General features: G+C 41.1%; 2 protein-coding genes across 3 annotated transcripts in view; one reads left to right on the forward strand and one right to left on the reverse strand.

The window, feature by feature from the left end:
- Positions 1-5,156: 5,156 nt before the first annotated feature.
- Positions 5,157-14,495, reverse strand: LOC134572533 (RLA class II histocompatibility antigen, DP alpha-1 chain). The gene is made up of 5 exons (XM_063431550.1): positions 14,341-14,495; positions 10,480-10,725; positions 7,306-7,590; positions 6,300-6,446; positions 5,157-5,843 (listed from the first exon to the last, which is right to left on the reverse strand). The coding sequence occupies exons 1-4, from the start codon at positions 14,420-14,422 to the stop codon at positions 6,307-6,309; spliced, it is 753 nt and encodes a 250-aa protein (XP_063287620.1). The 5' UTR covers positions 14,423-14,495; the 3' UTR covers positions 5,157-5,843; positions 6,300-6,306.
- A 1,722-nt stretch (positions 14,496-16,217) lies between these two features.
- Positions 16,218-25,857, forward strand: part of LOC134572531 (H-2 class II histocompatibility antigen, E-S beta chain-like) — a 74,109-nt gene continuing 64,469 nt past the window's right edge. For both annotated transcript variants that reach the window (XM_063431546.1, XM_063431547.1), the window contains exon 1: positions 16,218-16,352. In XM_063431546.1, the coding sequence (XP_063287616.1) occupies positions 16,286-16,352 (67 nt within the window). In that variant the 5' untranslated portion in view covers positions 16,218-16,285. The remainder of the gene's footprint in view (positions 16,353-25,857) is intronic.

The raw sequence follows: 25,857 nt of genomic DNA on the forward strand, positions 1-25,857 counted from the left end.
CATAGTTCTATCCCCACAGGAATTGTCATTGTTGAAGAAAGGTTTAAATTTTGCACCTGCTTCCAATTGCAATCCTTTCAATCTTTATTTGGACAACCAAAAATTCCTGAGGAAACTAACATTAAAGAGATTTTTCAAAGGTAAAGATCTAAATACAATCAGTGATAAACCAAATGAAATAACTAATGACACGAGTCCTACTGTTGTAACCACCAATGAGAATGAGATCACAAGTACAAAAACAACATTCATACACACTTCTTTAAAACCTAAATCCAATTTTTTTCCCTGGGCAGCTAAAAGTAAATTCCTAGAAGTATTTAACGATCTAGTCCAAGAGGACCTTAATGAGATTGCTAACAACAAATTCAAACCAAATCTCACACGCAAAGAAAAGGTAGCTCTAAAAACTTTAACAGAAAACCACAATTTAGTTATAAAGGAGGCTGATAAGGGGGGCGGGATTGTTATTATGAACAAATCGTATTATTTACAAGACGCCTATAACATTCTGAACGACTTTAACACATATCAAATTCTGGATAAAAACCCTACTTGTGAATTTTTGGCGGAATTGAATATATTACTGTCAACTGGTTTGGAACAACAGGTGATAAATCAAGATGAATTTAAATTCATTTACAACCCCAACTGTAAAGTGGCAGTGTTTTATTTTCTGCCAAAAATTCACAAGAATATAAAGCAACCCCCAGGCCGTCCCATTATCAGCGGAATTAACTCTCTATCCTGCAATTTATCGGAATATGTGGATATTTTCTTACAGCCATATGTGCCTTTACAAAATACTTTTATCAAAGACACAAAACATATCCTTCAGGTGTTACAATCAATGCAATGGAAGTCTTCATACATCTTAGCCACTGCAGATATTACCGCTCTATACTCTAACATTCCGCATTTAAAAGGCATTGCCTGCATTAAAGATATACTTAGCTGCAACAAGATTTACAAGATACTCAGATCGACTTTTTGGTTAACTGTATCCGATTTGTTCTTACAAAAATTTTTTTTTGGTTCAACGAACAATTTTTTCTCCAAAGATGTGGCGTCGCCATGGGTACCAAATTTGCCCCCAGTTTTGCCAATCTGTATGTGTCCCATTGGGAACAGCAACACATCAGATTGGGCTATCAGAACGGGGGCAGTTTGGTCCTATGGCAACGCTTCATCGATGATGTGTTAATCATCTGGGATGGCACAAAAGAGGATTTGGATTTATTTTTGAGCCAATTTAACAATAATGATTATAATTTAAAATTCACCCATGAGTCCAATACTTCCACTATAAATTTTCTAGATTTAACCATATATGTGGATAAAAACCAGTTAAAAACAAAAACCTATTTTAAGCCCACGGACTGCAATACAGCCATAGAATATTCAAGCAGTCACCACCGTCCTTGGCTTTCAAATATTCCCAAAAGCCAGTTAACTAGGCTTAGAAGAAATTGTACAGACAATCAGGTGTTCCTTGAACAATCCACAATTATCAAACAACGATATGCAGATAAAGGCTATAATATTGAGAATATGGAAAAGACTGAGATTGAGATCTTAAACACAGAGAGAGCAATATTTCTGGAAGACAAAAGTATAAATAAAAGTATAAATGAAAATAAAAAGGAAGATGACCATACAACAGTTCAACAAGAAATCAAAAGTAGGTCTATATTTAAAAATAAGTTTAAAAATAAGAATAAAACTAAAGATGCTAACAATAAATTTGAATTTGCTTTTGTAACTCAATTCAACTCTAAAGCAAAACAGATAGAAAAAGTACTTAAAAGACATTGGTACATCCTGAAAAGAGATGACATTTTAAAAGACATAATACCTGATTTTCCAATGGTCATCTATAAAAAATCCACTAATCTAAAAAATAAATTGGCACCCAATTTACTACCTAGTGCACCTCCCTGTAATAATTTTTTGAAAGCTCCGATACAGGTTTTTTTTTAGCTGTGGCCACTGCTCGACTTGCAAACACCAAAAAAGAAAAGGCAAAGATTTTGTGGGTACTTATACCAAAAAAACGTACACTATCAAAAAACACATTCATTGTTCTTCTTCCTTTGTCATTTATTTGTTGCAATGTGGCTGTGGGGCCCAATATGTGGGCCGAACTTCCAGAAAATTGCACACCAGAATTTTGGAAAATTTTAATAATATAAAGAGAAATAAAATTGACCATAGTGTTCCAAAACACTGCAACTCATGCCCCCTTTTTTGCTGGAATTCTTTCCAGGCTTTTGGAATTGATTCTGTACAGTTAGGATGGAGGGGAGGAGACAAAATGCAGGACTTAGTCAAAAAAGAAGCCTCTTGGATTTTTAACCTCAAAACTCTGGATTTGGGATTAAATCAGGAAATTGATTTACAAGGACTTATTTAATGTTTTTCTGTATTTCTCATAAGCAATTATGTATGCGCACTTAAATATCTATCACTTAATAGATCCTTTTTATAAAGTCTGTTGGGCTATAATGGATTTTACTTTCAGATTGTTGGGTCAAGTTAATATATTTTATACTTGATATATATGTTCTTTCTAATATATGGTTGTATTTGGATATAACTATATGTATGTGCTTGGTGTGATACATCAGAACACTATATGCTGAATGGACTAGTTGCCGCATTGTATAGTATGTATATATATATATATTTTTTTAGCTAAGCTAATTTGGTAGCTTTACTTTAGTTAAATCTCATATTTCCCTTTTTTTACTACATATATCCATCTTCTTTTTTATTTCCATGTCCCTTATTTTGCATTGATGGTTCTGGTGGGATCACACTAATATTATATTACATTTTCTGTAGCAGGCTCTCAGGCGATTCTCGCCTTATGTTTTATGTCCCTTGTAGGTTGCGGTACTTTTTGTGTACGCATGCGCGTGTCGCGCGCATGCGTCTTCACACCCGGAAATACTAGCCAAGCATTCCGGATATTCGGCACATTTTTTGCGTTCCATCTTTGAAACGCACGCCAAACCTTCAGCTGTCCGGATGAACCGGAGATTTTACCAGCTATAAAAGACTCACAAGGAAGAACCTTTAGAAATCCCTGAAGAAGTCCAGCATTCTAACGGACGAAACGCGTTGGATTTATTTCCTGTGAACTTTTTTATTTATTATTGTTTATTTTATGTTTTGCTGTATTTTAATTACTGCTCTCGGACTCCCATTGTGAAAACCCTGGATTTACATCACCGAGAGGTCCATAATTATTTGGAGATATGCTGTTTTATACATCCTAAGTGTAAGTGCGACCAATAAAACGTGTTATATATTTTTTATAACGTACTTTCACCATATTTGATTCCTTTATTTTACATATCTGGTTGGAAGAAACTACATCCTACATCTTATATCCATCATAGTACCCCTGAGTGGGTGAAAGGCTTGATTCTCTCATCTGTTTGTGAGTGCATTCATACCACATTCATTTATAGCCTTAATTTAAACAATTTTACGCTATGTTAGCTATTTGATTTGTTTATACTGTCAGGATCGGGACAGGGATCCAACACGCAGAGTACAAACAGTAGAAAGGTACGTATACCGGGCCTTAGAATGGCCGGACTAACGTACAGAGAATAACAGAGAATGGTCAGAGACAAGCCGAGGTCGAGGGAACGAGAAGACAGGTAAGCGAGAGACAAGCCGGGTCAGAGGGATAACAGAGATAAGCAGAATAGTACAACAAGCCGGGTCAGAACCAAAGAGAATACTAGAATACAAGAGCACTGAGTGACTAGACAAGCTAGAACCACGACAGGGCAATGAGCTGACGAGAGAAGCAAGCTTAAATACCCTGAGTCCGGAGAGTAGACACGCCTCCGATGGGTGCTGATTGGATAAAGCCAATAGAGTGACAGGTCGCTCGGGATAGCGTGAAGACGTCACGTATCGAGCGTCATGTTAGAAAAGGAAGCGGATCCCTTGCGGCCAGCGTTAGAATGACTGGATGGACCGCGAGGAACGGGAGAAATGGCCTGTCTAGACGGATAAACAACTAAGTCTCTACCCTTCTCAAAGGTAGAGACCTCAGGTACCCTGACATATACAGAGCACATGTTTGGAGAATCTACCTCAATACAGGTCATTCTATTTTTATACATATATCTTAACGTATTCTGGGTGGTTTCCACTTCAATACAAACCATTGTGTGGAAATCTATTCACAAACCGGACTTTACATAGGACACAAGGCCATGCGTTTAGACTGGAAGAAAGAAGATTTCGTCTAAGGCAAAGGAAAGATTTTTTGACTGTAAGGACAATAAGGATGTGGAATTCTCTGCCTAAAGTGGGTTTATCAGAGTCCAGATGTTCAAACAGCAACTAGATGCATACTTGCAAAAACAGAATATTCAGGTTTTTGCCTTCTTTCGGATCAACAGCAAAACACAAATGTGAGGAAGGCTGAACTTGATGGAAGCAAGTCTCTTTTCATTCAGCTATGTAACTAGTCATTAAAAACAGTGATTCTATTGGTAATAATGCTCTGTTATCTATTCCCTGAATTTAACGTTTATCTGGCAATATGATTACAATATCATTGATGTTGAGGTTTTTATAAATCTGACAATTATCTGTAAAACAGCTTTTATTTATTTCATGACATTTACAGAGTAGGTCATTTGTAGATTGCTGGTTGATATACCGGCTGATACAGAAACTGGCTGAGACGCCCCTGCGCACCATTCTCAACACATTACTACAAGCTACAGAAAGCTTACGACTGCTATTTAGTTGGGATATTTATATATCATTATCAAATGATCACACCTACCAATTGTATACGTGTATCTGAGATTATGTGACAAGAAAGGAATCTGTAATTATAAAAAAATTACACATATTTTTCACATAAAAACACTCATGCCCTTTAAAGGATTAAAAATGAAATCATTGGCACACATATTTACAGGATATATCCCCAAAAGACTGTTTATATATCATTGATTAGAAAAAGTGATCTGCAGGCATAAGAAGCAAATTGTGAACCTAAAGTCTGATTATCCCCATCGCAAAAGCCCTTCTATGTTACATTCTATCTTTATATGATAAAACACTACTTGTAAAGCAGTTTTACCGAAGCTCACAAATACATAACGATAAGCAATCCCTCAAATTACAGCAAATTTATTTTGGATTACAAGAATAGATGTCCTCTCTGATTAGCAAACTTACATATTATATATGTATCAGGCTAAGCAATATAAACACTATCATCATATCAGAGCCAAAGAAAGCCATTGTATTTAAAGTGACAGAATTACATTTTTAAACACTCACATGATTATTCCCCAAAATGTCAAGTTTTGGGAATTCAAAGGGAATCAAAAATTTTAGGGCAAAATAACTGATCTGAACATAAACTTGAAGAATTTTCCCAGTTTTGCCATTTCGGGCTACGATTTACAAGTCACTTTGAATCCAGTTTGATTTTGTGTCAGTTCATACATTAGAGAATAACTCTGCCAGATTATATCTAGAACTGCCAATCAGTATTAGGACAAACAGGTGAATCTGTATTTTAAATATATTATGTAACAAACAGAAGTTCATAAACAGTAGATCGCACAAGGCATTTAATATTAAACAATGTATGGGTTAAAATGTGGAGCAAAGTTTCCAAATCTGAAATAATTCTTCAGTTGTGCAATCACTAATGCTGGTCTGTGTTGTGGTCTTGTTCTTAATATTCTTAACATAGTAGATATTTTATTATAGATTGAATCATTTTGCTTAGATGCAGAAAGAGACGCTCTGGAGTTCTGAAGACTTCTATGGATGTTGTGAAAGCAATTAACCTGGGAAAGAAAGAAAAACAAAAATAGAACTTCATTAATGGAGACCATAATATGAATTGCAGGTAAAGGGATGTACTGTAAACATCAAAATTGAAAGCTTACAGGGGAGCTGAAATATACTGTTGCAGTTTAATATATGGTCATATTGTCCTCTACTGGGTTCATTTATTATTAGTACATTAGCATATAGAATTAGAATATAGATCACAATGTGATCCACAGGAGGCCATACAGACAGGCGCTTATCTTACAGCAGTATTAAAAAGGCTTTCAGCCGTATCAAGCATCCCTTACAATGACCATATGCTCTATTGAAACATAATTATAATTATTCACCTAGTTTGAAGTTCAAGAAAATAAATAACTGTACAGGTCAATATAAGCACCAAGGCTGCAATGATAAATAGGAATAGGAAAAAATAGAATGGTTTTAGGATATCATGATAAATGTTTTACCCTAACACTAGTAAGCTCTTCTTTGATTTTTGATTGCTTTAAAGATCAGAACAATTCCAATAATTATCCCAAGAATTCCAACTGCCAATCCGAGGCCGCATATTACATTTTCATACATCTCAGAGTAGGGAGCTGGGGCCTCTGGACCTGTAGTAAGGGAAAGGGTTAAAATTAACCTTAAAACATTCTTCATGCTCTCAGATTTGTAATACTAGAGACACAAACAATTTAACTTCCAGGATAATCATGTTCTAGTTTTTCTTATAGCCTGAAGTGTGTATCTATGAGCCAAATTTTGAATTTTATTCAATATATCTTTTCTAGGGGGATCCAATGAATAGTTGCAATCATAGATTTCTCCATAAATAATACCAGTATTTAGTAATATTTATAGAACATATTTGGGTTTGAGAAATAATGATAAGTTGAGGTAGAGGATCCCCTTCCAGTAAGATATTTACCCTAAGAATATAGAAAATACTATGTTTAAAATCCCTGATGTCTTAGAAGCCCTTAACTCAATCCAATTAAAACTTGTGGGAAGATTTGAGAATTGCTGCTCCCCCATCTAGCCTGACATCTCGCCAATGAGAATGGTCAAAATGTACAGGATTCAGATGTTCAAAGCGGGTAGAGATATACACTAAAAAACGCACAGCTGTAAATGAAGCCAGTGGGGATACCATCAAGTAATGACCCAACCAACAAATATCTTAATTTGTGTTTAACGATTGGGTAAAAAAAAATAAAAAAAAAATAAAGTTTGCTGTACAAAGGAAATTCTAAAAATTCCATTGTAACACCAGGTTGTAATGCCACAATGTGTAAACAATATAGAGAAATTATAATTATTCACTTAATTTTGGAAAGTCAAAATCAGGCCAAAATAGCCAATCATAAAATCTAGCAGACTCTTTCTAATTTGACTTCTTTGGGCTAAAATTTGAATTTTCCTTTGAAGTCCCAGCAAGTCACACTTTATAAAAGTAGGAATTAGAATACTCACTCCATGTCTTGTATGTGGGGTTGGTTTTTAGTCCGTCATGTGTCACAGAACATGTGTAAATATCGTCCTGTTCTGGGATGATCGCTGCATACAGGAATCGACTGAAGGACCCGTCCGATGCTGGGTAGTAGTCTGTAGACGACACACCAGCAGACACCGGCTGCCCATTCTTCAGCCACTGTATGTCGATAACTGGCGGAAAGAACTTGCTGGTGTAACAGATTAACGTGTTGGGCTCGCCAAAAACCACAGGATCCTCTGTGAACGTTAGGATCTCTGGGCGAACTAAGGAGAACACAGAGCACATATAATTAATATCCTTATGACGGAGGACTTATAGGACTGTCATGACATGAAGAGATTTGCTCGACTTACAGAAAGTTGATTTTTACAAGTAAAATAAAATCAGAAATGTCTTTTCCATTATAAATCAGTTTAATAAACTATATTAACAATTACTACTGTTCCTTAGCCGCAGCCATATCGTGGGCGGTTTCCCTTTACGCTGCAGTTTGTAATTAGAGTTCCCGAGGTTTCACTTTGCAGCATTAACGTCGGTGGTAAATTTGTGAGTGATCTTAGACAAGCTACTTATTTTCGTTCCATGGAGAGTGTGTCATGGCTCCTGCCTGGTGTTGGCCCTGCCATAGGACACATGCAGAATTTTGGCTTCCTTTCAATATGGGCTCATGAGGTTTCAATGTTGCATCCATAATAATACATAATATAAACAAACACAAGGCAACTTTTTTTATCTAACTTGTTTATTCAATACTTCAATATTGCACCTTGTAGAATGGGCGTGAACCTTTATTACAGATTCATAATTCAACTTTAAACCATAATTTTAAAACCAAATCGAAATATTAACCATTAAAACTTTCCAAGGCTCCACCCCCCACCAAAGCCAGGAGCCATAAATATATATCATAAAACCAATTTTATAAACCAAACCCACCCTCCTGTGATGCCTAGGAGGGTCACTTATTTCCCATAATAAGGTCACGACAAGAAGGGAGGGTGGGAGCTGCAGCTCAGTTATATTTAAAAACGGTCAACCTTGACAGTTGTCTGGCACAAGCTGAGGTAAATAATTTGGCGCCTTTAAATTTATACTCATTTTCCCGCCGTTGCTTATCTCGTGCTGCGATCTACCAATCAGGGCTCTTGCCCTGATCGCGACCTTCCCGCTCTGCTAATAGCACGTGCTGCCCTGCACCTAACCCTCAGTGCACTCTGCTGCTAACATAAACTAACCAATACTTACCCAACAGCCTCTGCTCATGAGGCTTGCTCCTTATGCAGTCCACGTGCCCGCCATTATAGCCATACTCACCGACATCATTATGACCCTGTCCAACTGGGCTCATTTCAGGGCTATTTAAGATCACACCACAGTCTTTTATCTGCCAAATCGTGGTCTTCGTTACTCAAGAATGCGTTTGATTCGTTTATTAGTCTGTCTTTGACTCGATTCGGTTATTGGATTATCCAGATTTATGGCCTCCTGGACCGTGGCCTGTTTATTGTTTGTGTATCTGTGTCCCTTGATCTCAGCATGTCTCAGTTTGTTCTTAGTCTTCGTGCACAGCCATTCTAAGGACTGGTAGAATGTTGCCATTTATACTCTTTAATACGGTTGGCCTTGAGTTTGTATGTTAGGGTGCACTCACTTTAACAGAGTTGATATATGTCTATATCCAGTGTAGGTGAAACAATCTTGTGGGTACAGGTATAATCTGAACTGTATTCTAAGCCAAACCCCAGATATAAACGTAGAACATAACGGGAATGCCAACTCATCAGTTCATCTGCTGACATGTAAGTCACTCTGAACTGTATTTCCCTTGCTACTCAGTGGGTAAAAATATATAACAAAAAAAAGTGATTAAAGTGACACTATAGTCACCAAAACAACTTTAGCATAAATAACCAGTTTGTGTACAGATCATGTCTCTGCAGGCTCATTGCGCAATTCACTGCCGTTTAGGAGTTAAATTACTTTTGACTCTTTTTATGCATACTTAGCCACACCTCCCCTCTCTGTGACAGACACAGCCGGCATGAAAATAAAATGGTTTCATTTTTAATGGTCTGTAACTTACTTAAAAAAAAAAAAAAAATTTAATCTCCTGCTCTGTAAACTGAACTTTAAATACAAGGGCTCTTACAGGGTCTAGCAAGCTATTAACATAGCAGGAGATCTGAAATTCTAAATTAACTCTAATTTGCAATAAAGGAAGTGTAAACTTTAGATGACTCTTTACAGAAGATGTTTAGGAAGGATGTGCAAGTCACATGCAGGGAGGTGTAACTAGAGATGTAAATAAAAAAAAAAAAAAGTTAATTCCTCAATGGCAGATAATTGAGCAGGGAGACTTCAAGGACACGATCTGTACAACAAAATCGTTTCTTAAAGCTAAAGTTGTTTTGGTGACTATAATGTCCTCTTAAGGCAAAATGGGTTTACTTTAGAATTCAGTTCAGAGTGATTTATAGGTCAACAACTGAGTTTAGGAGCGAGGTTTCTCCTTGACATGTTCTGTCTAAGCTTTATATCTATCCTTCTACACTCATTATTCCTGAACACTATACTTACCATTAGACTTTGCCCACGAAGAGGGGTATATTAACATAACATTGCATTTCACTGAGCTTGAATGGTTTGAATACCATGAGTTCCTTCATACGTCCATTCCTCTTTTAATCTAGGATTCTGTTTGATGCGCTATATCTACATTTGAATATTTACCCTTTGATACGGACTCTGGTCAGGGGGGATATTGATATAACAGTGCATTCCATTTATTTAGAGTTTATTGTAGACTATGGTATCTTCCACACTATATAATATTCACTATATTCTGTTGATTTAGGAGTCCAAAAGCATCGATGTCATAATTACCTCAAAAGAACCTCATTAACCACAGAATTAATATGTTTCAAATTATCAACCTTTAAACATATTATGCCATCATTATTTATAGCATGTATCAATTGAAATAGACTTTTTAATGCTCTGTTTACCATTGGGGATTTCAGGTGACAGCTGTATATTTGGTGCTTTATATGGATTTCAAGATAAAACATTAATCTGAGAATGTATAAACCATCTCAGTAAATACATGATTGGCTGACATACCACGAGTACGATACATGTTGAAGAATATTTACCACTAACTGCTGCTGAATGGTTAGAACGTTTTATCATTATGTTCAGATTTTGTTTCATTATCCCAATATTTTGCAGGGCTCCAGCGGCCTCAAAGGTGGACACCTCTCCGAACTGAGGAAGTCTCCATTTTGTCTCTTTTTTATCCAAGTCCACATAAAAGATTTCATCTTCATCGAACTGGAACATGTATTCCCCTGTTGGCTCTTTGGTTTGATAGAAGTTTGACTGAGTCAACACATTCTCCACTATAAAGAGAAAGACATTGATATAATACAATGGATTCCATGACAGTCTATTAGTATCATAGCAACCGAGACTGAAAGAAAAAACAAAAACAAAAAACATCGGTTCAAAGCTTCCATATTGCTCCGTTCACCCAGAGAAGACAATGCAATCCCATTTAAAGAAGAACGGTCATATTTCTCTTTCATGGCTGTAAAATGTTCATCCATCACAGTAAACATGACAGATGTAAATATCTTTGTCAAACAGAAAGAAGTGTTATTGGGGGTCTGATATCTCCCTCCATCACCACAAATTATAACTGGCATTGCAATGACTACAGCCTGCTGGAAACAATGGCACTTGGTGAGGGACCGGCCTCATTATTATGGATCCATCTTTAATAACAATTGAGGGCCCCTGAGCAAGGCTTCAGCTCCGAGCAGTCGTCCCATTGCAGGGGTTTAGTGGTGCTGTAGTGATTGTGGTGCCAAGAGTACCCTGGTACCCCCTATTGTGAGTAGTCAACCCATTTTAGAATGATTTGACTTCTTGCCTGAGGTGCCGCTACCTGCCTCCACTACTTCTACCAGAAGCTTTGTGTCTGAGCTGAGTCATGCGGTGAATGGCTTAGCTCATTGGCTGAGAGATTAACTGAGGATCTCCGTCAATAAGCTAGTCCTGCACTGCTGGGCTTGCTCAGGAGAACTAACCAGCTCTCTGGTTGACTTAGTAGAGGTGGGGAGCATCGTCCAGCAGACTCCAGGTAAGAAGTCAAACCATTCTAAAATGGCTTGACTACATTTAATAGGACAACAGGGTACTCCTTGCATGATACCAGCACGCTGTAGTTATGCTATTTAGATTATTCCTTTGACATTTAATTAAAGACAGATACACTAGACAAGTGACCACTAACCTTGGCACTCGGAGCAATGCCCACTAACCTTGCTTAGCTGGCCGTCATGACAAATTCATTTATCATCATCCGCAGTGTCAAGGTTAGCCATCACTTTACTACAAGAAAGGCGTTAATTGTGCAGTTATTTAGTCTGGATTATAAATACTGCATACCTGGGAGGGTGGGCAGAGTCGTGAAGGCTAAGATTTATTCACCAAATACTGAATCAGAGTGAATTAAAAACCAAACTATCCAAGCTGGGACTAAAGCAGAGCTGGAGAATTCTATCCAAATCAGCAACACTTGCCTATATTCTGCCAATTTGGTTTTTGATTCACCTCAATTTGGTGGTTAGTGAATAACAACCTGAGAGATAAAATAAACGATAATTGTAATATTTACAGTATTTAATACCAAACCAATAATAATGAAATGTAATACTAACTAAGCAGCTGAAGGCACTTTAGGTTAATAGCAGAAGGGTAATGCATTGACATGTTACATTATTTATAAATTCTCCAGTTTATATTCTAGAATGTAGGCTCTTGAACAGGACCAAAGACTAAACATAGAATGTGACGGCAGATAAGAACCATTCGGCCCATCTAGTCTGCCCAGTTTTCTAAATACTTTCATTAGTCCCTGGCATTATCTTATAGTTAGGATAGCCTTATGCCTATCCCACGCATGCTTAAACTCCTTTACTGTGTTAATCTCTACCACTTCAGCTGGAAGGCTATTCCATGCATCCACTACCCTCTCAGTAAAGTAATACTTCCTGATATTATTTTTAAACCTTTGTCCCTCTAATTTAAGACAATGTCCTCTTGTTGTGGTAGTTTTTCTGCTTTTAAATATAGTCTCCTCCTTTACTGTGTTGATTCCCTTTATGTATTTAAATGTTTCTATCATATCCCCCCTGTCTCGTCTTTCCCCCAAGCTATACATGTTAAGATCCTTTAACCTTTCCTGGTAAACAGAATAATAAAGTTAGGAAGTTTTTTAAATTGATTGTTTATCACAGTTTGATAGATATATATCCTGGTATTGTACCGTATGAAATCCTGATTGGGCACTTTCTATAGACTGCTTCCATATTGAATGGCCTTTAATAAAAGGATCATTAAACATCTTAACGAACGAACTTATACGTTTCCTACACCTATAAAGCTGTGATCCCAGGTTAACAATGACAACTATCACAAATGGTGATTTATCGCAGAGGAAATGTAACAGAGCAGGAATTATTAGGTACATTGTACTGTATGTATAAAGAGTGCTGTATGTGAATCAACCAACATGGAAAACAAAAGGTATGTGTATGCGGATCAATATACACACACGGCCTAATATATATCTTAGAAAACAGATAAAAAAAACTGGTGTCAATCATTTTAAGTAAAAATCCACCTGTGTAACATGGTACAGGACCTGTGAGGTCATGGTTTTAGAGTGACAGGACGGGTGTAACATTCTCCCTGTGAATGTAAGACCCTTTAATAGTTAAACGGCGAGTGTCCCATTGCTCTGCACATCAATCCCTCCATTAGAGAATGGCTGGCTGTATAAAAGGAGATGGCACCCATTATGACAGAAGGACCATCTATCCTGTACCCATCACACCAGGAGGCTGGGTTAGAGGTTCAACCTGACTTGGTGACTTAATATAACAAAATTAATATGCACCTTTCAATTGATCAAAGATTTTCAACAATATTGATTTTTTTTTTTTAACAAAAAAAAAACAGAGCGACTATATGCATATTGAAATATAAGAAATAAATAGCATGTAGAGGCAGGACATATAATATGAGATTAGTAATAAAGATAATGTCACAGGTGACAATGAGAAGAATAATGACATGGCTGAAGATTCAAACTACACATGGGGTTGAGATGGAGGACAATACAGGCAGAGATTTGTAGAAAAATACAGGGATATAATGCAAGACAGACATAGATCGTATTTTAAAATAAAGAACGTGTTATCCCACCCTTATCTTCATGTGATCTATCTATAAGTAATGATTATTTATATAAAATATTCTGGAGAGAGAACATTTTATAACTGGAGAGATCCTCTTTGCTTGATAAATTTGTGGATTGTTACACCTGTAGCTACTATTCTAACTAGAGTCACAGATATCAGTCCATAAATCTAGATCGACAGTTCAAATAAAAAATTAACACATTTTTAAGTTTTGTATATTTAGCGAAGAATTTAATTAGTATCACTGGAAAGACATACACAAGGATGATTACCAGTTTAAATTACAGTATAAAGACATAATTTTATGTATCATGACGATATTACCTCAGATCAGCAAGTCCTGAACCAGTCTTCATAGACCACATTTGTTCTAGTAAATCCTAGACAGGATTTGTAATTACTGAGCTAGTTTATAGATTAAAAATACTACTCCACATTCAGGTTAACATATAAATTGTGGAGACTATCCTAATACACACATGCAGAGTCCTCATTGATATCTCCCAACAAACCCCATTACATAACAATATACTAACAGGGATATTCACTAAAGTGAGAATTCAAAGATCATTCCAAAATAGTTTTTTTAAATTTAAGGCCATCGTAGTGCAAATGAAAATTATAGTCCGATTTAGAGTTTTAGACAATGTTTCCAGTTCGGCTATCTTGACTTTAAATTAGAAATTCACCTTGAGCTCACTTTGAATTCTCACTTTAGTAATTACCCCTGTATATGTGGTTACTTACCTTTCACAGTCTGCCCGCTGTGCAGGTATAATACACAGAGCAGGGGAATGTAAAACAGGGAGCAATGCCACCTCTGTGCCATGTCACTGCTTTGGTCTATAAAGATACGGAGAACCCAAGCAGTTACCAGCAGCCTCTACTGAAACTTCTGTAAGCGAAAGACAATGTGATATGATATTAATAGGAGGTTCTGTCTCTTCCAGCCAATAGGAATATTTGTTTCTTATGACTCAGCAGTTGCTGGGTAAATAACTGGTTTCATGTGTACAGCAATTATTAGTTTCAATGTAACACAGGGCCAGGGGATTATATGAATATAACAACATGTATTTATTTTTAAACTTTCACCTCTCAATATGATACATTGAACACAATAAGTACGTACTACAGAGTGGGAAATACATCAAGTAACAATTTAAAGCTATCCTGTAACCCCTTACCTTGGCTTATGCTCTCCCGCCGCGCTCTCATTAGAGAGATCTAGTTGTGCTCCTTCTCTGCTGTTCACTGATTTCCCATACTTTGGGAAATTTCGCCAAGCAAGGCAAACCTCCTCAGTGATGCCAACATGATGGCTTCCTTGCCAGCTTGCCGATGTCTGAGCGAAGTGATGCCATGTCATTCCGTTCCTATACTCGCTTGCCAGCACTAGCCGCATCAGCTAGAGAGTTTCTGAACGGGACTCTCCTCAAGCTGAAGGAAGACCAAAAGATTTTAATAATGACTCCCTGGTGGTCTGTGGGCCAATTCCACCCCCTCGCCATGGTTCCAGCACACTGTGAAACAACCAGAGAGCAGGTGCTGAGTTTCCCTACCTGCCCCTCTGATTTTCCCAACCTGCCTTCTGACTGGCTCACAGAGAACTAGGTGAAAGGTCAGTGTAGGACCCACCTGAGAGGTTTGCCTTGACGTGGCAGGTGGGCATTCCCTCCAATGGCCATTGGAGTAACTAAACAACCTCCATTTGTTTAAATATACATAGGAATTTGGGAGAGCGCAGGTAACTGTTTTCCTTTGGTTTTCACAGAGAGCTATAACCGAAGGACTGCAGCTGCACCAGGAGCCCACTGGACCACCAGGGAATTTATTTTTGCCTTCCTTCCTGCACAGTAGGTAAGCAGGAGACGCTAAATGTAAAAATAAATAAATGGAATTACTATGGTGGGAGACTTTGTTTAACACAGCGCCTCCCACATACTTTCACTCCCCTCCCCCCGCCGCACACACTACACCATCACCCCCACACTCACCCTCCACAGCCCCCCTCTCCCTGTTACAATCACTCCCCTCATTCCATCACACTCACCACCCTGCCACACTAACCCTGTAACAAATTCCCAGGATTTGCAGTAGCAGTGGTGAGCATTGCCAAAATCAGACACTACTACAAGCTTTCAGCCAATCCAGGCCTTCCCATTGATTTCAATGAGACTTTCAAAATTATCCCATAAATGCCAAAAATGATCCATATTCAATGATTGTCTGCGAATAGAGAGTTAAACTGCCACCAGCGGTCACAGCGTCACTGAGACCCAGTTTATCAAGGTAATCTAAAATACTAGGACAAAAACTAGTGGGATTGCACCCAAACTGACCATTAATTAGGATATTAATTTCCAAGTATGATTTTTAATGTTTCATATTAAGGAAGATCTATTTATACATTTTTATACTGAGTTATTCATTTACAGATACACATACATTATAAAAACCTGTGTATATCAGATATACTTTGTATATCAGAACAGAAGAAGGGATTGCGAAAAAATGGTTTCTCCCTGGTGACAGGTGACAATTAGTATTTGTCACTCTTGATTGGTTAATTAAAAATGAACTGGCCAATCCTTTGTCAGTGGGAGTTCCCCATACCTCTTATTCTAACATCATTCTGTGTAGTTTCACTTAGTGAGTTTAGTTCTCCCTGCAGGACAGACAAGGCACCAAGATGGGCACAGTGGGCATTGCCGCCGTATTTCTACTGAGTGCATTGATCCTGATAACTGACCTGACATGTAAGTAATCCATTAAATACCTGTCTGATAATCTGTAATAATAAATGTCATGGGATGCTGGGAGGTTAATTATGGGGTTATATGCTAGTACTGAGCAGCTACCCCTATTTCTAATCATAGAGAGTAATGGAGACACCAGGTCCCCTCCTCACCTTACCCAGTGCCTCAAACAGTGATAAATGTACCCCATGAGGGTTTACAGAACTGACCAGGGGGTCCCAGAAACCAGGGGTATTAAAGGGGTATTTATTAACCAAACAGGGAGTTGAAAATAGAATCACTCTAAAAATAATTACTGAAACAATTATTAGTGAATAAACTATTTATAGGGTCCTATTCGAAGAAAGGCTGGTATTACAGGTAAGTAAATAGTGTGTGTCTGGCACTCCAAAACAAAATCAGATTTTGGTGCTGTTACTAGAAGGGGGAGGTCGCTCCTGGATCCACGGTAATAAGCAAAAAATAAAGGTCCTCGAGAATAAATTCAGGTGGTTTATTCAGCCATCAAAGTGAACGGTCAACATTTCAACACATATCTGGCTTGAGAAAGACACATACACATCGAAACGTTATTCTTCCACTTTAATGGCCGAACACCTGAGTATATTGCGGTGTGCTCCATAAGAAAAATTGTATATGGAAAAAGGTTTCTCGGTATCACGGCTTCAAAGTTAATTTGTCTGGGTATAATGTCTGAAATTATAACCATAAAGTATTATGGATAGAGTATGGTACAACTATTATTATAGTAATAAAAATATAAATCATAGTGTAACCATATACAAAGTTGTATTACTTCTATATCCGTATAAAGTACTAACAGGTGGTTTTATAAATGGATAGAGAGATAGAGAGAGAATATATATATTTTCATATATATTCTATTTGACATTTATTATAATAAGTATATCTATATAATATAGCAAGCTGTACCCATGATGGTATCTGTATGATGTACAAACTGGTAGTATTTATTGTATAGCTGTATAAAATATATAACTAACACTTTCTATGTGTCTGGACTCTGTATTCATTTAAAGTATTGACACACATAGTACTGTATAGATACATATTATACACAATATCTACAGGTAGCATTACTGGCGTATAGCTATATACAATATCTACAGGTAGCATTACTGGTGTAGCTATATACAATATCCACAGGTAATATTACTGGCGTATAGCTATATACAATATCCACAGGTAGCATTACTGGCGTATAGCTATATACAATATCCACAGGTAGCATTACTGGCGTATAGCTATATACAATATCCACAGGTAGCATTACTGGTGTATAGCTATATACAATATCCACAGGTAGCATTACTGGCGTATAGCTATATACAATATCTACAGGTAGCATTACTGGCGTATAGCTATATACAATATCTACAGGTAGTATTACTGGCGTATAGCTATATACAATATCCACAGGTAGTATTACTGGCGTATAGCTATATACAATATCCACAGGTAGCATTACTGGTGTATAGCTATATACAATATCCACAGGTAATATTACTGGCGTATAGCTATATACAATATCCACAGGTAGCATTACTGGCGTATAGCTATATACAATATCCACAGGTAGCATTACTGGCGTATAGCTATATACAATATCCACAGGTAGTATTACTGGTGTCAAGGCCGGTGCAAGGATTTTTGCTGCCCTTTTCCTTTATCGTATTTTCTAATTTTTTTTATAGTAAATTATATGTTGAAAATGGACCATTTAATGGCGAGAAAAACTGTATACAATATGTATGGATACAGTAAATGAGTAAGAGAAAAATTACAGCTAAACACAAACACTGCAGTATAGCCCTGGTCCTGAATGGTAAGAAAATTGAAAAACGGTATGGTCACCAAGGGGCATTGGCGGATCCAAGGGGGAGGGGGGCAACGGGGCATTTGGCCCCACCCCCGAGATTCTCCCCAGCCGGCTAATGCAGGGCTGGCACTGTCCAAGCGCCAGCCATGCAATGCGCCTTCACAAACCGGAGGGTAGATCAGAGATCTCCCTTCCTGGTCCGCGGGCACATTGCTGGCAGCCAGCAGGGGAGGGAGGGAGAGAGAGAGGACCCGGGAGCTCAGCCTGCAGCTCCTCCGGGTCCTTCGAGTGTATGGAGCGTTACCACGGCAACGCCCTGGCTCTCGCGAGAGTGAACTCAAGCCCTGGAGCTACGGGCCAGAGTATACTCTCACACTGTGGTCACCAGGGATCCAGAAATGTCCCCCCTCCCTCAGTAAAGTTAAGAAGGGAGGGGGGACATAATTAATATTTATTTTTATAAAAAAAAAAAACGCCCCCCTACCCTCCCCACACATTCACACACTGCCTGCACACGCACACACAGCACCACTGCTCGTATGCCCTACTATAGCCACATATCCCAGCAGACCCTAGGTAAGTTGTCAAACTGTTCTTAAACGGTTTGACTACTTACTCTGGGAGGGGGTAGCTGTAGTGGTTATTGTGCATGGATTATTTATTTAAATAATCTACAAGTGCCCCTCTCGAGATCAGACTCTGGATCCGCCACTGCTAAGAGGTTAACAAGCTCCAAGGTGGTCTCTGATTCGTGCGGCTGTTTGGTTCCTGAACCATAGAATTCCAAATGCATGAACAGAGCCTTTTAAAAGTATTTTAGCCAGGTTTATCACAGGGGCCATGGTCCTGAGGCAGGAGGCTGGCAAGCAGGCCCCCTCCAAGAACCCATGGCAGAGGCACTTCTGCTACACACGTGCCTGCTTTTTCTGCCTGCAAACAGACAACTCTTATCCACAGGCAAAGCTGTAAACTCAAGGCACCATAATCACTTCAATCTATTCAAGTGGTTATAGTGTGTATGTCCCTTTACAGTATACATTCAGCTCCCACTGAAATATATTTAAACCCATACCAACAGGGGTTTAAACACCATAGCCCAAAGTTCAGTTTAACCAAAAACCAGGGGCAGAACCCACAGCCTAATTGCAGCCACTCTCAGCCCCTTCAAAGTGACTCTCCAACCCCTAAAATATTAAGTTCTGAAGTGAGTTAGTGTAAACTGAGTCAGAGAGCCTGTAAGTTGCTTTTCCTCCGGTTACAGCTCTCACTGAGGGATTGATCTTATGGTTGTTATAAGCAATTGTGTTGTGTGCAGGGAGACTGAAGTGGGCAACCTCCTTGCATTATAACCTATGTAACGTGCCAATGTTATAGTATTTGGATCTCTTTAAATAGCCTGTAATCATACATGGATGATTAAATAGCCTGTAAAATATCTATATAGACAGAATCACATACATGCACAGAGCTGCATACAAATGTACTCTTAAAAGGACACAAATACAAATTCGCACATGGTCAAATAAAAACTCACTCATGTGCGGACGCTGGCATGTAGACACATCCAGCACATACAAAGACACGCATACTAACACACTCATGCACAGAGACACATGTCCGTACTCATGCACAAAGTGGAAACACACAGACTTCTTCATAAAACAGACAGACACACATACACACCCATGCAAAACAGACACATTGACAGTAAAATAAATAACTACAATAAAATATAAAAAAACAGATATGTTCATATATGGACTGAGACACACATGCACAATAGACAGACGTATCTCACATATATATGTTTGTTTCTCGCTCTGTATGAAATTAATAAAGTAATTGCACAAAGTAAACAGTAGAGGGAGCCTCACAAAAAAACAAACGGGGCGTGGCCTGACCAGGGAACAAGCTGGACGCTCGGGAGTAGAGCTCCGGCACCCTAGCGCTGAATATAGCCCACAAAAGCGAATTTTGCACGCAAAAACATTCCATAATGGACAGGAAAAACACCAAAAAGCACCCTAAGAAAGGACCGGACACTGGGACATCGGTGCTGGACATGCTCACAGTCCAAAAGTCGGGGCCGGCGGAGAGCCAAGATGGCGCCGGAGCGGGCCTCTCTTCGAGGTCCTCCTCACCACGCACAGCAGAGCCCTCTGGCCCCAAGGCAGGTGATTCAGCACAGATCCTAGCCAGGCTGACAGAAGTGCAGACATACCTGGCAGGAGAAATAGAACGGGCCACCTCCGTCCTACGCACTGAAATCTCGGCGCTGGGCACCAGGACCTCCCAACTGGAGGATCGCATGGAGGATACGACCCGGGCCCATAACTCAGTGGTGGCGCACGTGAAGAAACTCGAGGCCCAAGTTGCAGAGATGGAGCTGGCACTGGAGGACACAGCAAACCGCTCCAGGAGGAATAACCTCCGGCTGCGGGGGTTACCGGAGCGGGAAAACGAAGGCCCACTGCAGGAAGTGCTTCTCTCCATTTTTCGACCGCTGCTACCAACGTTGCCGGCAGAGCAGTGGTGTATGGAGAGAGCACACAGGGCACTCCGAGCCCGAAGACAGGACACCAACTCCCCAAGAGACGTGATCATCCGCTTCCTCCACTTCCAGACTAAAGAGGCACTAATGCGGAGAAGCAGAGAAGAGGAGATACAACATGAGGGAGCCACCCTGCAGCTCTACCAAGACCTAGCCCCCAGTACTCTGCAAAGGAGGAGGGAATGGAGACCGGTGACTGAGGCCCTAAGAAAAGCGGGAGTCCGGTATGCCTGGGGCTTCCCGTTCAAGCTGCTGGCTTTCCGAAATGGCGAGGCTCGGGTGCTGCTGCCTGGCGGAGACCCGGAGAAGTTCCTCAGAGGCCTTGGAGTGCAGATTCCGGCGCAACTGTCACTGGGAGCGGAGACCAGAGAGGAGCTCTTACCTATGCCGACGGAGTGGCAGGAGGTCGGAGGACGGAGACGCCAGCGACCGGACCGGGTACAGTAACTAATGGCGCAACGAGGAGAAGGGGGACTTGTAAGCAGAGGAGGGAGGATCTAAACTTATTTTTGGGGCTGGGGGTAAGGGCCCATGTAGCAGCCACGGTGTCCAGAGTGTGGGAGCCCCCGAGGGTATCCCCCTCTTCTATGGGCCCCTGGGGAAAGGGGTCAGTGGCCATTTGGGAGGGGGGACGGGGGGGCTCATACCTGGGGGTCCGAGTTTGGACGGAGGACTAGGCAGGATGGGCATGGACGGCCGCAGCCTCAGCTCCACAGGACATACCACCGCTGAGGGACAGAGAGCCCGACCGTCATACCGGCCGACGGAACTCTAGGCGGGAAACAAGTGGGGTAGTTAATAGAGGCGGGAGGCAAACGTTTGCAATATAGGGGGGGATTTAGCAGGCATACACGTGGAGAGCGGGGAGGGTGACTCCTGATGGCGGGAATTGACGGGGAGCCACATACTCCCACAGTATAACACCTCATACAACAACAAACGGAAAGGAGATGGAATTCAGGGGGACACGAAGAAAGATTGTAGCAGGGAGATTAAACACCCCCCCCCCCCCCCCAAAAAAAAAAAAAAAAAAAAAAAAAAGCACCCACTGAACAACAAAATGCTCGCCCCTGTCCTGGGGTCCCTGCCCCCCGCCCCACCCCGACAGAGACAGCCCCCTTTCGAGACGTTTCAGAGCAGTAAGGGAACCGCCCTCCCAGACGCCTAGTTCTAATGTTATGAAGTTATAAAATTACAAAGTTACGGGCAGGCGCGAGCAGCTAGCATGAGGTATACCATACAGGAATACAGAAGGGGCCATGCCGCCTGCCTCGCAACCAATATGATCAGGCGGCCTACCCCTCATCACGCTAGGCACACAAGCCGGCCAGGAACAGTTGTTCCTACTTGTTTCTCTTTCTTTCTTAAAATACGCAAGAGTTCATATCCTTCATTGCAAAATCGTTCATTTCAAACAGCGCAAATTGGTCAGTTAGCCATACATACCCACCTCGCTCGAGCGCGGAGCGCAGACGAGATGGGGAAATGTACACCCCATACCAGTCTGGCAACAGATAAGTCCAGACGACCACAACCGAGCACTGTACGTGCTCACCTATTGTTTTCTTCTTCACCCTTTCTCTCCCTCATTCTTTCTACCCCCTCACCCTATCCCACCCGCTCCCAGTTGCCCTCCCTCCCTCCCACCCTGGGGGTTGTGACTTTCACTATAGGATGCTATACGGTGGAAGCGAACAGAGGTGGGCATGCCATAGGCATCATCCATAACCTACCCACATGTCACTAAAATTATCTTCTTTAAATGTAAAAGGGCTCAATACGCCGACCAAGAGACGCCTCCTATTCAGGGAACTAAAGAGAATGCAATCTGATATAGCCTTTGTACAGGAGACCCGCTTACCGAAACAAGCCTCGTTCCAGCTAAAAGATCACACGTACCGAACCACTTACGAAGCCAGGGCCCTCACTAAACACAACGGAGTGGCCATAATTATCCGTAATAGCTGCCCACTGCACATAGACACCATAGACGCAGACCCTAAAGGAAGGTACATCATAGCCTCCGGCGCCTTACAGTCCCACAAGATACACCTCCTTAACATATACGCCCCGAACCAACCTGACCCAAGATTCTGGGACGACTTAAAGTCCAAACTACAGACACTAGGACACGGCCTCACTATATTAGGTGGAGACCTAAACGCAGTAGCAAACCCCGTAGTTGACAGGAGTGCGCTAGGGGACGGCCCCAGATCGCAGGGAAGGGGAGGGCAAGACAAATTGCTCCATGGGTTCATCACGGATACCGGGTTGGTGGACGTGTGGAGAGCACATCATCCAAGCACGAGGGACTACACTTTCTATTCAGCCCCACATGGTACGTACTCAAGAATTGATATGTTCCTCATCAACGACAAATCACTAGACAGAGTCACGGGATCTGACATAGGTTCCATATCGTGGTCAGACCACGCAGACATCCACATCACCATTGGTAACTTGTGCAGTAGCTCCCCGTGGACATGGAGGTTGAACGCCTCACTGCTAAATGACCCAGAGATTGTAGAACAGGTCCGCAAGGACATAGTGGAGTATTTCGAATACAATACCACCCCAGACTTGCAACCAGAGACAATATGGGCAGCACATAAAACGGTTATACGAGGGACGCTCATTAAATTAGCGACCGCTAAAAAGAAGGCAAAAGCCCAAACCCTGACGAACTTACTGACTAAGCTACGGATGCAAGAACAACAACACAAGAGACAACCGGACGACGATTCATTTCGACGACTAGAAGAGACTAGACTAGCCATACGCACCCTCATGATAGATGAAACTGTTAGAGCAATGACCTGGTCCAAACGCACGTACTATGAACGTGCCAATAAAATGCATACCCTCTTAGCTAGAGTCCTAAAGCCGAGAATGAGACGTGGACACATAGCATCCATCCGACATCCAGATAACTCTGTTAAAACCGCACCTAAGGACATAGCAGAGGTATTCACGGAATACTATAAATCCCTATACAACCACTCTCCATCCACAGAGACGATGACGAAAAAGGACGAAGACGCCACCCTTAGGTTTATTAGGGACCTAGGACTCCCGACGCTCCCAAGAGAGGCAGCGGAGGTACTAGCCGCAGACATTACCCCCGACGAAGTAGATCGGGCGATAACTACCTTAAAAGGCAATAAAGCCCCAGGACCCGACGGGTACGACGGTAGTTATTATAAGGCCTTCCGTGAAGAACTGGTGCCACACCTAACGACAGTATTCAACAGGTTCCGGATGGGAGGCACCCCGAATCCGGATATGTCACTGGCCACCATAGTGCTTTTGCCAAAGCCAGATAGGGACCCCCTCGCTCCAGGTAATTATAGACCAATATCCCTCATTAACCATGACATGAAACTTTTAGCTAAAATCCAGACAGAACGACTGAACCCATTCCTAAACTATTTGATAGATGCTGACCAAGTAGGTTTCATACCCAACAGGCAGTTATTCGAAAACACTCGAAGAAACATCGACCTAATATGGCGTCAGGTGGCCACAAGGACCCCAACGATACTCGTTTCGCTAGACGCTGAAAAAGCGTTCGATAGAGTGAAGTGGCCCTACCTCTTTATGCTACTGACGCAGCTCGGGTTTCCTGAACAGTTTATGACCTTACTAAGAGCCATGTACAGCAATGTCCGAGCACAGGTGAAGATAGCAGGAGCCCAGCTCCATCCCTTCCAACTCTCTAACGGAACCAGACAGGGGTGCCCTCTCTCCCCTCTACTTTTCGCCCTATCGTTAGAGCCGTTACTGCAAGCTCTGAGGAAGCACCCACGGATACAAGGTATCAGGGTGGGGGGTAAAGATTTCCTGGTATCAGCATATGCGGATGATGTCCTCCTTGCGCTCACCGACCCGGTGCCCTCAATGAGGGCCCTAAGTGAGGTCTTGGATGAATTTGGGACCTTCTCCGGTTACAGGGTAAACATGACGAAGTCTAGTGTTCTCCCACTAGGAGTACCGACAATCGCAATAAATCAAATACAGGACGCACATAAGATAAGAGTAGAACACCAAACACTCAAGTACCTGGGTATACGTCTGACAACTAAACCAGAAAACCTATACGAGCAGAATTACACCCCAATGATGAAACAACTGATTCGGGAGATGGAGACGTGGATGGACAGACCGATCTCCTGGATAGGGAGAATACACGCTGTTAAAATGAATATCTTGCCAAGAATTCTGTTCCTGTTTCAGGCGCTGCCCATCCGCGTCTCCAGATCCTCCCTACAGCCCCTACAAAGGGCGATAGAAACCTTTGTCTGGCAAAACAAAAGACATAGAGTCTCTAGATTTATCCTGTACCGATCTAAGACGAGAGGGGGTCTGGGCCTACCGAACATCTACTACTACTATATAGCTACTCAATTAGCACAAATAGCGATGTGGCACTCCCCCCCCGGCAAAAGAAAATGGGCAGACATAGAATCCTTAATGACGGGTGTTGATCTACCGCAGCTATTAATGTGGGTCCCCAGGGAACATAGGCCACCTACTAGGATCACATGCCCGACCATATCAAACTCTCTGAGGGTGTGGGACACCTTCAAATTAAAATTCCACTTAGCGTCCGACCCCTCGCCCCTTACACCATTCTTACGCAATAAGGCCTTCATCCCCGGAATGACAGCTAGAGATTTCAGGAATCTAGAGAAGATAGGCCTACAACGCATTTGTCAATTATATGAGGGGACGGAAATTATCCCCTTTGACACATTGAGATTGCGAGGCCACCTTACCCCAGCCGATTTCTTTAGGTACCTCCAAATCAAAGATTTTGCAAAAACACCAACCATACACACAGCGGCCCGAAAAAAAAAGACCCTCTTTGAGCGCATTTGCCTCCAAGAAACTATACCCAAAGGCATGATTACGCTCCTGTATGCCCACCTCTGTTCCGAAGCCAGGGACTGGGGTAAATTAACCTACACAGATCAATGGGAACGTGACCTGGGCGAAAAGCTGGAAGGTGTGGAATGGCAAGAGATATGGGAGGCTAACCACTCCTCATCAGTGTGTGTTACCCTCCAGGAACAATCTATAAAAACAATGTTGCGCTGGTACACCACACCAGTTAA

The sequence above is a fragment of the Pelobates fuscus genome, chromosome 9 (assembly GCF_036172605.1).
Source record: "Pelobates fuscus isolate aPelFus1 chromosome 9, aPelFus1.pri, whole genome shotgun sequence".
In the NCBI taxonomy this organism is placed as follows: Eukaryota; Metazoa; Chordata; class Amphibia; order Anura; family Pelobatidae; genus Pelobates; species Pelobates fuscus.

Excerpts from the sequence above, each read along its gene's own strand:
- LOC134572533 (XM_063431550.1), bottom strand. The coding sequence starts at position 14,422 with ATGGCACAGAGGTGGCATTGCTCCCTGTTTTACATTCCCCTGCTCTGT. Across the intron at positions 10,726-14,340 it reads CAGCGGGCAGACTGTGAAAG|TGGAGAATGTGTTGACTCAG; the intron begins GTAAGTAACCAC and ends TTCTCTTTATAG. Across the intron at positions 6,447-7,305 it reads CCCCACATACAAGACATGGA|GTCCAGAGGCCCCAGCTCCC; the intron begins GTGAGTATTCTA and ends CCCTTACTACAG.